A 17,687-nucleotide genomic window follows, 5' to 3' on the forward strand; every position below is an offset into this window, starting at 1 on the left:
CTGCATTAATTCAATGAACAATCAAGCTGTGGAATTTATTGACAGAGGATGTGGTCAAGACATCTAGTATAGCTGGGTTAAGGGGTTTCAACAAATTCCTAGAGAACGACTCTATAAACAATTATAAGCTAAGCAGACTTTGGAAAGCCATCACTCATCTCTGGGAGGGCACTGTAAGGAATAGATCTATTTTTTGGCATCTACTCGGTACTTCCTAGTGACACCAGTTTGCCATTGTCAGAGACAAGAAGCTGGGCTTGATGAACCTCTGATCATCTGACCCAGCATGACACATCTTCTATTCTTATGACTTATGTGTTGAGTCTCAGCCTGCTGAAATGTTGACCAGTCTGGTCAAAGACCAGCAATTTAACCCTTCTCATTCCCATAGGCACCCCGTATAAGAAGCTTGGGGAGGCTAAGCCTCCCCAGCTCAACTGTGACCTGCTTCCCCTGCCCTACCTTCTCCTCGAATTCAGCAGGGCAGGAACAACAAAATTGTACTTGCCTCTCCCTGTTGGCGAGCTGGCTCTTCTTCATCCCTCCCCTCCCCTCCCCAGTGAATTCTTCAGGGCAGGCAGTCTTGCCTGCCCGCTGCTGGATCGCTCTTTAAAAATGGCCACCGAGACTTCCAGCGATGGCCTCGTGAGACTTCTGCTGATGTCTTGGAGGCCGCCCTTGTAAGTCTTGGTGGCCATTTTGAATAGCGATCCGGCAGTGGGGGAGAGTCAGTGCTGGCAGCAGGCAGGAAAGACTGGGGATCTTTCCTGCCTGCTGCCCCGAAGAATCCGCTGGACAACCTGGGTGGCTGGAGGGGGACTGGGGAGAGAAGGGAGTCGCTGGGCATGGGTGGCTGGAGGGGGGGCAGGGGAGAGAGGAGAGTCACTGTGCATGGGTGGCTGGAGGGGGGGCAGGGGAGAGAGGAGAGTCACTGTGCATGGGTGGCTGGAGGGGGGCAGGGGAGAGAGGAGAGTCGCTGGGCATGGGTGGCTGGAGTGGGACAGGGGAGAGAAGGGAGTTGCTGGGAATGGGTGGCTAGAGGAGGAGGAGGAGGAGGGGAGGGGGTCACTGGGTATGGGTGGCTGGAGGGGGGCAGGGGAAAGGAGGGTCACTGGACATGGGTGGATGGAGGGGAGGGCAGGGAGAGAGGAGAGTTGCTGGACATGGGTGGATGGAGGGGAGGGAAGAGTGAGGAAGGAGATGAGATGAGGGAAAAGGAAGAGAGGAGAAAAACTGTACGTGGATGAAGAAAATAGGCAGAAGCTGGATCCACTGGGCAGTCAAGTCTGCGGAGGACCAGAAATGAAGAGGAAAGGAAAGAAATAAATGTAAAGGAAGCCCTGGAAACGGAGTTAAGAGGACAGATAACAGCAGAATTGGAAACTGGGCCAGTATGATCAGAAAAACAAAGCCACCAGACAACAAAGGTAGAAAAAAATCATTTTATTTTCATTATAGTGTTTGGAATATGTTCTGTTTGAGAATCAGGTGCTCAACATTAAAAGTTTACATTTATTTACTTATTTATGGAATTTTATCTCTGTAAGCCCCTAATGCAGTCCATTGGTTTTTTTTATATTTTGTTCTTGTGATGACTTATACTGTACCAAAATTGAAAACTCTTATCTCTATCTAGTCATTAATAGAAGGAGTTCATTTTGAACACTATCCACCCTAACAGGTTGTTTTGTGGCTATACATGAGAAATTGTGATATTATGATCCCTTGTTTCATATTGAAATATTTCATATTGAAATATTGTTTCATATTGTAAGCCACATTGAGCCTACTGCTATGTGGGAAAATGTGGGGTACAAATGTAATAAATAAAATAAATAAATAAAAAATATTGTTGATGGTCTGTGTTTACCGTATGGGTGGTATATTGGTGTATTAGGGTCTGCCCAGTGTAATATTTACAGTGCTGCCTTTTCATGCATAATGTTACTTCACTAATGTGACCATTTCATTTTGGGATTTTCAATGGATGGAAATAGCAGTGTTTAATAATTGATAACATTTTTGAATAGTATACATTGGTTAATATGTGCGTTGAACAACCACTTTATTCTTTGACATATGATACATATCTAATATCTAAATTTAATAAAAGGTATTAATTGTGACTATTTTACTTTTACTTTTTTTTTTTCTGTGTGTTGTCAGACAATTATGGATATAAGTACCACCCCTGGCACCACCCCTAACCCCGCCCCCTTTAGCCTCCCCAAACAGTTGGGCCACCGGCCGCCTAGGCTCATTCCTATAATGTGTCAACCTCTGTGATTGAGCCTTGGTTAGTGTGCGATGCATGCTGCCAGCCACTTCAAAAACAAAAAGTATCAAATGATTGTTTTTATTTTTGCTCAAGGTGATAAAATCCCTCAACAGCAACTGAAGGGAAGAAGCAGCAGCTGGATCAATGAACGTGGGAAGCTGTTACTTTCTGACCCTGGGCTGCCAGAGTTAGTGAAACTAATGTCATCACAATAGATTCTATATGGGATGCTCTTCAGTCTCTCTGTACATCTTTTATAAAAGAAACTGAAAGTTTTATTTCTCAGTTTAATTAAATTTCTGGATAATTGGATAATCGGGTGAAAGTAGTGGAAGAGCATGCCAATAGACTGGCCTCCCTTGAGGCCAAGACGGAAGGGACAAAAGCTTTGAATGTTGTGTTTGTAAAAGATAAGATCTATTCTACTGAGAAAATAGAATATATAGAAAACCAGGTTTAGAGGAGAAATCTAAGGTTTTAAAATTTTCCCCAAGTTGCCATTAATTCTGCCTTTACAGATGGTGTGGAAATATTTCTTGGAGATCTTGCAGATATCAACTGAAGCGTTACCACCATTAGCTAAGGTCCAATATTTAACACTGTGGAATCAAAATCAAGCACCTGGCGCACAACAGGTTGACCAACCAAATCCAAGTTTCTTGAATCTTCACTGGAAGTTATTACACAAAGAACAACACTATTGGTGACTTTTGTACTCGAGCCTGACAGGAATAATATCCTTCAACTCTATTTCTGCCATTTAAATGAGCTTTTTTTCAGGGGGGGAGGTTCTAAAAGTTGTGTTTTTCCTGATCTTTCTAAAGATACACAAAAATGACACCAGGAATTCCTGGCGTTGTAGCCTAGAGCTACTGTTCTAGGCATACATTTTGTGTTGTGATTTCCTTGCCAATGGGTTATAAATTATGAATCCCAAAATTTTGTGTTTCTTGACCCAAAATGGCTTTTGGATTTTGTTTGCACCAAAGATGAATTGAGAGTACAGATTTGACCACCCACTGTAAGGACAGGCTGGATGGACTGGACTAGAATTAGTATTAATTTATTCTTAATTTTTATTTAGTAAATTTCTTATTTCTTGATTCCTAATTTTCTACTATAGTGGACATATGGTTATAAGTGAGATTTTAGATTATGCTTTGTTTCTAAAATTTGTGATTATTATTTGAAAAGTTAATAAATAAAAAACTAAATAAAAAAAACTTCAAAAGACAATTCTTTTTCAATGTTAAGTTTTAGAATGCCTCATTCTGGGGCCAATTTAATATGTTAAAACTGTCCATTAATGCTATTAAGAGTTATTTTTAATGAAGATACAATCTCCTGAAGAATACTGCATTGCTATAAATTCCTAATATACTAATAGGCTTTGAAACTTGTATTTTGCAAAAGATTGTGCTGATACATTATAACTTGTAAGAGAATGCACAGTGAGGGCCCTCGATGTTCCCACACCATTCTTCAGGACTAAAAATAAGGTCATTCTTGACCAATCCGTCCCTTCCCCTCACCCCGGTCCAGGACCCCCTTGCCTACCCAATTTCTAACCACATAACAAAATAATACCACAAAAAGAGACCTTACAGAAAAGCCAAGTCTGCTCCTGATTTAAAATGGTAAGTGAGGGGTGATGGACCAGACAGAACCAGGTGCTGGACTATATGACAAACAACAGTTACATGGATGTCAAATGAAAAAAACCCCCAACCATCTCTGGGTATGTCAGTGGTTCAGCTGTCCATGCATAATGTTCTCCTTATTTATAACAATGGAGCATCTGTTCCTTTGCTGTCATGCTCAGGTTTTCAGACAGCCATAAATTCTGGAACACTGACAATGCTGGTCTGTCTGACCTTAAAGAAAGAGTGCTTACCAGAACCTTGGTTACATATTGAGGTCAATATTTAGCAGGCTGCTGGGTGCTAGGGTTATCCAGATATATCTGGTTGAGTATGTCACTGCATATAACCAGTTAAAGTTATCAGAATGAACTTAGACCTGCCATTTTGTTGGTCAGATTTATCCATTTAATCTTTTGGTCAGCTGGCACAATTTTCTTGTATGGTAGATGTTCAGAATGGCACTGTGTTTTGGTCAGCAGGTGCTGTTTATTTTAGCATGTCAGCAGGGAACGAGCAACCAGGGATCAAAATTCAGTTGGATTTATTTCATTGTTTCAATCATGAAATGACAAGAAAGAGAAATGTTGTATTGTACACATTTCTTTTTCATTTCAAACAAAAGCGCACCTCTAAAGGAAACACCCCCAGGGTAAACATCTGTGAGTTGGAAGTGATTTATGCAGTGCAGTCAACTAACCCAGTTCCAGGAAGGGAGACTCTTTGACCAGTTCTGGTTTTGAACTTGCATCCAAAAGTAGTATGGTATGTATCATAGGAGCCAACTTTTCAAAATGATTGGGGGTGCTGAATTTTTTTTTTTATAGGTGGTGCATTCCCCCTCTCTCTCCCTCCCTCTCCCCCTCCCCTGTCCCCCGTCCCCCCTTCCTCTCCCCCTCTCCTGTCCCCTCATCCCCCTCCACCTCGCTCCGAGTTCCAGGCCCCCCTCCCTCCCTCCCAGTTCCAGGCCCCCTCCTTCCCCTTTCTCTCTCCTTTCCCTTCCCCTCCCTCCTTCCCTTCGAGTTCCAGGCCCCCTCCCTCCAAATTTTAAAAGTCATCTACCTTACCTCATCGGGGTTAGGGCGGCAGCAGCGGTAAAAAGCATGCAGGCTCGGCTCAGTGCTTAGTTCAGTTTTCCCTTATCTCTCTCTCAGCTCTGGTCTCCTCTCAGGCCATCCTCGATCCGCTTCAATCCGGCTTTTGCCCACTACACTCAACAGAAACAGCACTCCCCAAAGTCTGTAATGACCTGTTCCTTGCCAAATCCAAAGGTCACTATTCCATCCTTATCCTCCTCGACCTATCCGCCGCCTTTGACACCGTCAATCATAATTTACTTCTTGACACACTGTCCTCATTTGGGTTCCAGGGCTCCGTCCTCTCCTGGTTCTCCTCATATCTTTCCCAACGCACCTTCAGAGTATTTTCTAATGGCTCTTCTTCCACCCCCGTCCCACTCTCTGTTGGGGTTCCTCAAGGATCTGTCCTTGGACCGCTTCTTTTCTCGATATACACCTCTTCCCTGGGCTCGCTGATCTCATCACATGGTTTCCAGTACCATCTCTATGCCGATGACACCCAGCTCTACCTCTCCACTCCCGACATCACAGTCGAAACCCAGGCCAAAGTTTCGGCCTGCCTCTCAGATATCGCCGTCTGGATGTCCAACCGGCATCTGAAACTGAACATGGCAAAGACTGAGCTCCTTGTCTTTCCACCCAAACCCTTCTCTCCTCTTCCCCCACTCTCCGTCTCTGTTGACAACGCCCTCATCCTCCCTGTCTCGTCAGCCTGCAATCTCGGAGTCATTTTCGACTCCTCCCTCTCCTTCTCTGCCCATACCCAGCAGACAGCTAAGACCTGTCGCTTCTTCCTCTATAATATTAGCAAAATCCGCCCATTCCTCTCTGTACAGACCACCCGAACCCTTGTCCACTCACTCGTTACCTCTCGTCTTGACTATTGCAACCTTCTCCTCGCTGGTCTCCCGCTTAGCCACCTATCCCCCCTTCAATCTGTCCAAAATTCCGCCGCACGTCTTATCTACCGCGTGAACCGATACTCTCATATCACCCCTCTCCTCAAGTCGCTTCACTGGCTCCCGATCCGCTACCATATACAGTTCAAGCTTCTCCTAATGACCTTCAAATGCACTCAATCTGCAGCCCCCCATTACCTCTCTTCCCTCCTCTCCCCCTATGTTCCCACCCGTAACCTCCGCTCTCAGGACAAATCACTCCTATCTGTACCCTTCTCCACCACCGCTAACTCCAGACTCCGCCCCTTCTACCTCGCATCACCTTATGCCTGGAACAGACTCCCCGAGCCCATACGCCATGCGCCCTCCCTGCCCATCTTCAAGTCCTTACTCAAAGCCCATCTCTTCTCCCTTGCTTTTGGCGCCTAACCACCTTCCCCATTCATGATACCTACACTGACTACATAGCTTGTTACCTTTAGATTGTAAGCTCTCTTGAGCAGGGACTGTCCTTCCCCATGTTTTAACTTGTACAGTGCTGCGTAACCCTTGTAGCGCTATAGAAATGCTAAGTAGTAGTAGTAGTCCCGCCCTTGCGGAAACAGGAAATGAGGGCAAGAGCTGAGAGAGAGAGAGAAGGGAAAACTGAACTAAGCACCGAGCTGAGCCTGCATGCTTTTTACCGCTGCTGCCGCCTTAACCCCGACGAGGTAAGGTAGATGACTTTTAAAATTCGGAGGGAGGGGGCCTGGAACTCGAAGGGAGGAGGGAGGGAGGGAACAAACTTCCGGTGGGTGAGCAAACTTCCGGTGGGTGAAATATTGGGGGTGCTCGAGCACCCACAGCACCCATGGAGTCGGCGCCTATGGTATGTATAGTTCTTGATTCCAACTATTGACAGGTGCCATAGCACATCAGGATAGGATTGTCAGAAATTTAGGACTGGTCTAAAATCTCCCTCCTGGAAAAGGTTAATATGAGTGGGGAGGGTGGGGTCAGAGAAGGGGAAGAACATTGGGATCAGGCCTGGTGGAAGACAAAGCCTGCAGAGTAATTCTAGAGGGGGAAAAGATAAGGAAGATAAAAACTAGGGTGCTCCATTTAGACACCCTCAGGGTGGTAGAAGCCTATTCTATAACAGAACCTGGGCACCTAGGTCAGGACAGCCGAAGGGGGGGGGGCAAGATTCACCCGGGCCTGGCCTCCAAGGGGGGCCCGGTTGCTGAGGTCTGTCTCTCTCCTGCTCCTGATGGGACCTGGGTGATGGCATCCTGACAGGAGCAGGAGAGAAAAAACTCCAGCGCTGGGCCCCCCCTTAGAGGCTGGGGAGGAGCAGACACAGGGCTTCTTGGCCTCTGGTTTGGCCGGTGGGGGTCCTCAAGCCCCACCAGCAGAAGCCTATCTCCAGCACTGTTCTCTGTTGCATCGGCTGTCCTGCAGCTGCTTTTCCCCTCACGTCGTTCATGCCCAACGTGAGGGGAAAAGCAGCCGCAGGGCAGGTGATGTGACAGAGAACAGCACTGGAGGAAGGCTTATTTTTGTGGTCTGGTTATGCAGCAGTCCTGGGGGGGGGGCAGGCAGTGGTGGCCCTACTCTGGGCCTGGTTTAGTCTCTGGGAGGCCCTCACCTAGGTTACACAGTATTGTTGCACCTAACATTTACATGGCCTGCACTTACACAAGCCTTAGAGCTGCTGTAAGTGCAGGTGCCTAGATAAAGCAGGCATGTTTGCAACTTACAATATTCTGTTAGGTGCACATTTAAGTGGGAGCCCTTCCTACGTCCCACCATGCTCCTTCCTTGGTACATCCCCTTTGCAAATACAGGCTTTGTAAGTTAAGCAGATCATTAGAGATTAGTACTTAGGATAATTATTGACATTTACGGGTGTATGATGTCAGTATTCTGTACATTTATATGTCTAAAACAGCCTGGGAAGCCAGAAGCCGTGTTTACATCAAATGCCTACAATTCAGCTTAAGTATTTCTCCCTGAAATTCAAAGCATTTAACCAGCCAGGATCGGCACCTGGCTGGTTAAATGCCCCATAACCAGCTGTCTGCAAATTTTCAGCGGAACGTGGCCGGTCATGACCCGCTGAAGATTTGCACTTAGAGGCTAGCCGATTTTCAGTGCAAGTTTGGTGATCATATTTGGCTGTGTGAATACCAGACCTATCTTTGGCCGGCTTAAAATTAACCAGCCAGCGCTGAATATCGGCTTGACCAGTTAAGTGTAAACCAGCCAGATATAAACCAGATATTCAATGCTGGTCACTGGAAACAGCCTGGCATTGATTATCCGGGCTAAGTGCCGACCACAGGAATTAGCTGGGCTGAATATCGGGCCCTATTTGAATTTTCTTTCCTTCACTTAGTTAATTTAATTTGTTTTGTATTGATAAAGGTAATTTTGTGCCTCCCTGTGCTTTTCATGTAAGCACCCTTTCTCTTTGTTTGTGATCTGAGCTAGATCTACAACAAAAAAACCAGTGATCTGCATCAACTAGATCATCAAAGGACATCTTATTAATGCTGGGACTGCTGATTTTTAACATATTTACAAATTATCTAGAGTTGGGAATGACTAGTGAGGTAATTAAATTTGCTGATGTCACAAAGTTATTCAAAGAATTATGAGAAATTGCAAGAGGACCTTACGATACTGGGAGACTGGGAATCCAAATGGCAGATGACGAGCGAGTGCAAAGTGATGCACGTGGGAAACAGGAACTCAAATTATAGCTACTTGATGCAAGGTTCCACATTAGGAAAAGGATATAGGTGTCATCACTGATGATAGGTTGAAACACTCTGCTAAGTGTGCAGTGGTGTCTAAGAAAGCAAATAGAATGTTAGGAATTATTAGGAAAGGAATGGAAAACAAAAATGAGAATGTTATAATGCCTTTGTATTGCTCCATGGTGCAACCACACCTCAAATACTGTATGCAATTCTGGTCACCATATCTTAAAAAAAGATATGGTGGAATTATTTATTTAGATTTTGCTCACACCTTTTTCAGGTGTAACTCAAGGTGAGTTCACTTGCCCAAGATCACAAGGAGCAGCAGCAGTGAGAGTTGAACCCAGATTTGAACCAACCACCTCTGGATTGCAAGACTGGTGCTCTAACCACTAGGCCACTCCTCCAAGTACAAGGGATAGCGTTATTTCCCTATGAAAAAAGTGGCTAGGGCTCTTCAGCTTGGAGAAGAGATAGCTGAGGGGAGATATGATAGAGGTCTATAAAATACTGAGTGGAGTGGAATGGGTAGACGTGAATCACTTGTTTACTCTTTCCAGAAATACTAGTGTAAACCCCCTGGTGGCAGAGCAAGGTATTACAATGATGGTACCAAATATGTCACAGTGTTTCCCCAAAATGACAACACCAACCAGGGAGTTTAACAATAAAAAGAAAATATTTTTTTTATTATTTGAATTATATTTAAATGTTAATGAAATTTTACCAACTTGCAAATTTAACATATGTATTTCAATTACAGGTTTGCAACACAAATCAGTTTAGAAACATTGGGAGCACTTTCAGATAAGTATAAATATTAGGTACATAAATCATTTAAGCACATTCAATTTTACAAAACACTAGATTCTTTAAACTTTCTTTTCTCCTGTCTTTCAGATTTCCAGAGACCTTCAAGGATCTCAACATGTAAGTTTTCCTCTACTCTTTTTTTTCTTCTTTTAGTTATCTCTCACTTATTGTTCAGGTTTCCTTTACTATTTTCTCTTATGTGCACTTTTTTAAATAGTTTCAGTCACTTAGCTGCTCTCTTTGTTTTCTCTCTCTGGCTCTCTTGAATGGTGGGCGCCTTTTCTTTCAGGTGATGATCTCCAGCATCAACTTTCTTCCAGTCTTTTCCTAGTAACATGTTCTCACCAATACAGCTCCTTCCCAACTGCCAGCCTGAGCTGTTTGTCACTCTCCTGAGAGTTCCATCAGCATGCAGAACACTCAGCGCATGCACACAGACCACTCAGTTTCACTGCACTGCTCACTGTCTCCACACCAGATCCAGAATGAGCCAGGTAATCTTTTAACATTTAACCCATAGGGTTACACTAGGACTAGGGGGCAAGCAATAAAGCTAATAAGTAGTAAATGTAAAACAAACTAGAGAAAATATTTCTTCACTTAATGAGTATTTAAACTCTGGAATTCATTGCCAGAGAATGTGGTAAAAGCAGTTAGCTTAGCAGGGTTTAAGATGGACTTGGGAAAATCAACTGCTTATCTCCAAGATAAGCAGCATAAAATCTGTTTTACTGTTCTGGGATCTTGCCAGATACTTGTGACCTGGATTGGCCAATGTTGGAAACAGGATATTGGATTTGATGAATCTTCAGTCTGTACCAGTATGGCAGTGCTTATGTTCTTATCAGAAACTGCAGCATGAAGCCATAACTGCAATCTGTGAGTTGAAGTTCATATCTTTAATTTATATTATCTATCCTCTTGAACCTCCCTCTGCATTACAACTTTCAAATAGTTTTACAGGAATGAAATACAGTCATTTGATTTATGTCTCTAGTGAACTTGTTAGACATTAGGTACCAGGGCTGCCAAGAGACTGAACTGGGCCTGGGGCAGGGCCACCACTCCCCCCCCCAAATTGTCACCGTTGCCCCCTTGGATCACCGCTGCCACAATTGAAATAACTTGCTGGCTGTCAGGGATCCTGAGTTCCTGCCAGCAGAAGACGTCTTCCTCCAGCGCTGCTCTTCTGCTGATTGCCTGCCCCTGCGGCTGCTTTTTCTCTCAGGGCATGCTGCGTTTCAAAACTGAGCATACACACCTGAAAGAAAAAGCAGCCGCTCAGCTGGGCAGAAGAGCAGCGCTGGAGGAAGACCTGCAGTGTCTGCTCCTCCAGGTCCTCCCCAGCCTCTAAGGGGGGCCCAGTTGCAGCACCTGAGCTTTTCTCTCCTGCTCCTGTCTGGATGCAATCACTCGGGTCCTGTCAGGAGCAGGAGAAAAAGAGAGAGAGAGAGAGAGAGAGACCCCCCCCCCCCCCGGCACTGTCAATCATAATCTACTTCTGAACACACTATCCTCAAATTCTGTAGCACCCCCATAAGGACATAAGTAATGCCACACTGGGAAAAGACCAAGGGTCCATCGAGCCCAGCATCCTGTCCATGACAGCGGCCAATCCAGGCCAAGGGCACCTGGCAAGCTTCCCAAACGTACAAACATTCTATAAATGTTATTCCTGGAATTGTGGATTTTCCCCAAGTCCATTTAGTAGTGGTTTATGGACTTGTCCTTTAGTAAACCGTCTAACCCCTTTTTAAATTCTGCCAAGCTAACCGCCTTCACCACGTTCTCCCGGCAACGAATTCCAGAGTTTAATTTGCGTTGGGTGAAGAAAAATTTTCTCCGATTTGTTTTAAATTTACTACACTGTAGTTTCATCCCAAATAGCTATTCACTTCCATATTCTCTCTGGTTGTCTAGTCCTCTCTCATCTGTATGCAACAGCTATGTGGAGGAGTAGCCTAACAGAGCAGGGGGCAGAGAACCAGAAAAGCCATATTCAAATCCCACTTGATTTGTCATTAAGGGGCCCTTTGACTAAGCTGCAGTAAAAAAAGGGGCCTGTGCTAGTGTGGGCATGTGAAATTGGTACATGCTAAGTCATTTTTACCACGGTGGGTAAAAAGGCCTTTTTTTTAAATAGGGCAGTTAATAGCCATGTGCTAACATTAACAGTAGCGTGTGGATATCTACTGCCTGGGTCCTTACCGCCACCTACTTGGTGGTAAGGATTCACGTGTTACTCGTGTGGTAATCAGGCAGCGTGCGGCAATGTGGCTGTCCTGTCGATTACTGCCGGGAACACCCCCTGCAGTAGAAAATAGTAGCATAGTAAGATAAAGACTTGAATGGTCCGTCCAGTCTGCCCAACAGTTACGTTCATTATCATTTCAAGATTTAAATCAACAATGAACATGATATTATATACTTGATCATGGTTTTTCTTTGGTGTTTCTGAGACATAGACCATAGAAGTCCACCCGGTTCTATCCTTATGTTTCAACTACTGGAGTTGCCGTCAAAGCCCACTCTAGCCTATCCAAATCCGACTTGTCGTTTGCGGAACAAAGACAGTAAAAGTCTGCCCGGCACTGTCCACACATTGAAAAACCACTGAAATTGCCGTCGAAGCTCTCTCCAGTCCATCCTAAACCGGATCTCCATGTACGGGGCTCAGACCGTATAAGCCAGCACTACCCCAGGAAAGTGCACGTGCCAAGTTTGGAATTATTGCCTGGCGCCTGTGGTATCCCAGCGGTAGGATCGACTTGGCGCATGCTGCACATATGGTAAAACAGGGGCGTAGCCAGACCTCACAATGGGAGGGGGCCAGAGCCCGAGGTTGCTGGCACATTTTGAGTGCCGCCCAGCCGTCCCCCCACCGCCACGCCTCGCCTCCCCCCCCACCACCTCATCTCGCCTCTCCTCTTCTCGCCTCCTTGCTGCTTCCCCTCACAAACATATTCCTTTGCTGGCGGGGGTCCCTAACCCCTGCCAGCCAAATCCTTCTTCAGCGCCGGTCTCCAGTGCAGCCGCGTTCACTGCCTGCCCCCTGCTCTTCTTTCTTCTTGCTCCTCCTGTGCACGCTGATGCTCAGCCAAACCAGGGGACCGGATGAAATTTGCAGGGGCCCGGGCCCAGGCCCCCGTGCCCCCCCCCCCCGTAGCTACGCCCCTGCGGTAAAAGGACCCCTTAACTTTCCATTACCTCAGGTGCAAACTTAGGGCCCAGTTTACTAAGGTGCGTTAGTGTTTTAGCGCACACTAAAAATTAGTGTGTGCTAATGCTAGAGACACCCATAGGAATATATGGGTATCTCTAGCATTAGCGCGTGCTAATTTTTAGCACGCACTAAAAATGCTAGCACACCTACAGCACAGCTTAGTAAACAGGGCCCTTAGATAGTAAGCCCTCTGGAGAAAGGAAAAATACGTACTGTACCTGAATGTACCTCATCTTGAACTTCTGAGAAAGGAGAACTCTAAATCCAGCTCCCTCCTCCCCCTTCCCATCTTTTCAGGCTGAAGTGACTTAGCCTATGAGCAGATAAAATCAGCCCCAAGGATATCATGCAAAGCAGAAGAGCAGAATACAATGTACAATGCAGTGAAAATAGATGATGATTCTCATCAGAAACAGTGAGAGAACCTTCTAGCTTCTGTAAACAAAATAGACTTTGTATATTCAAAATTGAAGAAGTAGCACAAGGTTCTGCTTTTTCACTAAATCTGATCAACAGTTAAGGAGAGCAGCCCATAGTGCCAGAAACTATTTTATTGCTAGTTGGTATCTCGGGTACAAACTTAGATTGTGAGCTCTCCTGGGACAGAGAAATATCCAGCGTACCTGAATGTAACTCACCTTGAGCTACTACTGAAAAAGGTGTGAGCAAAATCTAAATAAATAATAATAACTGGGCTGCTTCCCATGGTCAGCATTGAGCCTGGATATTCACTACCTACATCCTGCAACACAGTAAAACCAAAGCTCGTAATGGACAATATATAACCTTCCTCCCCTCGATCCCATTGTACCTAAAGCACATGCACCATTATTCAACCATTATATCACCTTGTATTTGTTTCTACCAGTCTAGGCATTCACGGTACTATAAATAGGTGGGAAAATGTGGGATACAAATGTAATAAATAAATGCCAGACTGTTTCCGGTGACTGGCATTGAATATCCAGGTGCATTTTGGGTGGTTTAAATTCAACCAGCCAAGCCGATATTCAGCACTGGCCAGTTAAATTTAAACTGGCCAAAGATATTCCAGCTATTTTGGCGGCCTAATTTGGCTGCTTAGCTTAGCCAGCAATGCGTTGAATATAGCTAGTTATGTGCCATTTAACAAGCCAGGAGCCTTTTCTGACCAGTTAAAAGGTTTTAAAAATCAGCCAGTTAGTGTACAGTTTAGCATACAATAACAGTGAAAATACCGCACAATGCTGTAACTTTTGTACTGTAGCCTGTTCTTTCACGTTAACCATGCATTAAGGGCTTAGCACCCTTTAGTAAAAGTGCTCCTTACTACTCTATGAGATCTCTATTCAGTAAGCCACTGAGAGGATAACATTGAAGGTTTTTAAAACTTTGCCAACTGTGAAATTTGTCCATATGTCAAGGAGATGAACTGTAATGCGCAGTGCTTGGAGTTAACATCTAGGCATATGGAGCAATCGCAGCAAGTCTGCGGAATGGAGGAGTAGCCTAGCGGAGTAGAAGAGCGGCCTAGTGGTTAGAGCACTAGTCTTGCAATCCAGAGGTGGCCAATTCAAATCCCACTACTGCTTCTTGTGATCTTGGGCAAGTCACTTAACCCTCCATTGCCTCAGGTACAAACTTAGATTGTGAGCCCTCCTGGGATAGAGAAATATCCACAGTACCTGAATGTAACTCACCTTGAGCTACTACTGAAAAAGGTGTGAGCAAAATCTAAATAAAAGAGAGCTGCAAAATTTTTAATGTTAGCTAGACATTACTACTACTAATCATTTCTATAGTGCTACTAGATGTATGGGTCATATGCAGGTACTTTCCCTGTGCCCAGAGGGCTCACAATCTAAGTTTTTTGTACCTGGAGCAATAAAGGGTTAAGTGACTTGCACAAATTCACAAGGCGCCACAGTGGGAATTGAACCTAGGTTGTCAGGCTCAAAGCCACTGCACTAACTATTTTTTTTGTTACATTTGTACCCCGCGCTTTCCCACTCATGGCAGGCTCAATGTGGCAATGGAGAGTTAAGTGACTTGCCCAGAGTCACAAGGAGCTGCCTGTGCCTGAAGTGGGAATCAAACTCAGTTCCTCAGGACCAAAGTCCACCACCCTAACCACTAGTAACCACTAGGCCACTCCTCCTACTCCTTCACTCCTACCTATTCATTTTCTTCATTTGCCACCAGCAATATACAAAGGTTCAATTTAAGACCTTAGTTTTGGCCTTTAAGTCATTTTATAAATTTGAGGGAATGTGACTTTTTGTTCTCCCTTTGAAGTTAGTTCTGAAGTCAGTATAAGCTAGAATGGGGGGCCTTTTCTTGTTGTATCCTGGCTCTATAGCACTGCTTCCCAACCCAGTCTTTGCCACATACCTAGTTCCATCAGGTTTTCAGGATATCCACAATGAATATGCATGAGAGAGATTTGCATGCACTGCCTCCTTAGTATGTAAATCTATCCCCTCCATATTCATTGTGGATATCCTGAAGACCCGATGGAACTAGGTGTGCCTCGAGGACTGTGATGAGAAACCCTGCTTTGTAGAATTAACTGCCATCATCTTTGTAATAAATGGATGATTTGCGTAAATATAGTCTGCTCTTGAAAACATTTCTGTCCCCAGTAGATCGAAGAAATCTATTGAATCTGAGTAAATAGTAACAAACTGGTAACATAGTAGATGACGGCAGAGAAAGACCTGTACGGTCCATCCAGCCTGCCCAACAAGATAAATTCATATGTGCTACTTTATGTGTGTACCTGACCTTGATCTGTGCCATTTTCAGGGCACAGACCGTAGAAGTATGCCCAGCACTAGCCCCGCCTCCCACCAATAGATGTGCCATATATTCTTTGCTCCCTAATAGAGCTATTTTGATGTTTGTGCTCGTTCTGTTATTATTCTGTGATTGTTTTTGTTTGCTGTTTTGTTGTTTTATTGCTGTTCTTATGTAACTCACACTGAACCTGTGGGGAGGACAGATTAAATACAGAAATTAACAAATTAAATGAAATACATTGTAGCAGATTTTCTCTGGATGAATATTCAGTTAAGCTTAATTTGCAAGATTTGTTTAATGAATATTTGTGTAAATATAGCCACTCAGATTTTAACTGGCTAAATTTAGTGCAGCTGGGTTATCCCCAGCTAAAATTTGCTTGCTGGCTGGGCGGTGGGGGGGGGGGGGGGGGGGGGGGGGTGGGGGGGGGGGGATGGGGGAGTTAACAAGGTACGGTAAATTTACCATGGGAGTCAGCAACCGGCAGGGTAACAGCCCTTGCTTGTGAGCCACCTACAACACTTGGGAGGGAGTATTGTCCCCTTACTTACCAAACTATACCCATGCCCAAACTATGCAGTATTGTTCGAAAAGAAAATCAGATAACCTGGCATAGTGTAAATGTTGAAATGTTAAATTATAATTTGATTAACTAATTCAGACAAACTGAATTATGAATATATTATTTTTCTAGGCAAAAAACACCATGGTTTAGAATTACAGAAAAGAATAAGGGGGTAATGAAAGACAGATGATAAAAGGGAGAATGTGATTGCTCAAAGATTTGCTTTTGGATGACTTACAAAGTGCTCGGGAAATGCACATAAGCATTGCAAAATAAACACATTACAGGGGGGAATAGGTGATGGATGCTATCATTTTTAGTGTGTGTGAATGATGCAAATACTGAATTGGCTGAGCCCCATCACAGCTGTGTAAATTGGAAAGAACATTCGGGGTAATTGGCATATAAATGGTTCTGTTTTACTTCCTTCATGTCTATGTTCTGTTACTGCCTCCTGGAACAAGTATTCACTTCTGAAACTACATAAGTACATAAGTATTGCCATACTGGGACTGACCAAAGGTCCATCAAGTCCAGCATCCTGTTTCCAACAGTGGCCAATGTAGGTCACCAATACCTGGCAAGATCCCAAAAAAGTACAAAACATTTTAGGCTTCTTATCCCAGAAATAAGCGGTGGATTTTCCCCAAGTCCATTTTAATAATGGTCTATGGATTTTTCCTTTAGGAAGCCATCCAAACCTTTTTTAAACCCCACTAAGCTAACCGCCTTTACCACATTCCCTGGCAACAAATTCCAGAGTTTAATTACATGTTGAGTGAAGAAAATTTTTCTCTGATTTGTTTTAAATTTACTACTTTGTAGCTTCATCAGGTGCCCCCTAGTCCTAGTATTTTTGGAATGCGTAAACAGGCAGGGCAAGCAAGACAAGCAGGCTTTGCTTAGTTGTGGATGTGTGAAGATAATAAATTCTAATTAGTGCCAATAATTGCTTGCTAGTGGTCAATTATTGGTAGTGATTGGCTTCTTAAACATTTAGGGCCCTGTTTACTAAGGCACGCTAGCATTTTTAGCATGTGCTAATGCTAGAGACACTCTTATATTCCTATAGAAGATGATAAGTTACATGCCTCCATGTCATGTTTCCGTGACTGCAGTTGCGTCAGCTCTATGGCTTCTGTATGTGTGGGCATGTACATGTGAGGGGCACCAATTACTGGGTTATGCCAGAATTCCGCAATGGAATCTGGGCGCCCAGATGCCATTATAGAGTAGGTTCTTACCATGCGGCATTGGGACACTTAAAAGGAGACACCCACTTATAAAATTGCCCTCTTGGCACATTGATTACATTTCTATCTGAGGGTCCAATGCAGAAAGACACACAGTATAGCCAGTTCAGTGCACCAATTTTATCGCAAATTAACAACAACAACAAAATCCCTGTGGGATGCTGTAAGCAATGAGCATGCAAATTACAGCCATGCTAAAAATAAATAAATAAATAAATAAATAAATAAATAAATAAATAAATAAAAAGTAGCAGTAATCAGCAGCTCCTTGCAGAAGGTAATCCTTCCTGTCAGTGTCTGAGTAGTGATTAGCTGATACTCTTAACAGGAAATGTGACATTTAGAAGAAAAAGTCACAGCAGTCTGCATTGACCCTAATTTTGTGCAGGACGTCAGAAACAGAATGAAGCCTTGC

General features: G+C 44.2%; 1 protein-coding gene across 1 annotated transcript in view; it reads right to left on the reverse strand.

Moving 5' to 3' along the window:
* Positions 1-17,245, reverse strand: part of IL22RA2 (interleukin 22 receptor subunit alpha 2) — a 47,956-nt gene extending 30,711 nt beyond the window's left edge. Inside the window, exon 1 of the mRNA XM_030195108.1 lies at positions 17,107-17,245. Coding sequence (XP_030050968.1) covers positions 17,107-17,245 — 139 coding nt within the window. The remainder of the gene's footprint in view (positions 1-17,106) is intronic.
* Positions 17,246-17,687: the final 442 nt, after the last annotated feature.

This window comes from Microcaecilia unicolor, chromosome 3 (genome assembly GCF_901765095.1).
Source record: "Microcaecilia unicolor chromosome 3, aMicUni1.1, whole genome shotgun sequence".
In the NCBI taxonomy this organism is placed as follows: Eukaryota; Metazoa; Chordata; class Amphibia; order Gymnophiona; family Siphonopidae; genus Microcaecilia; species Microcaecilia unicolor.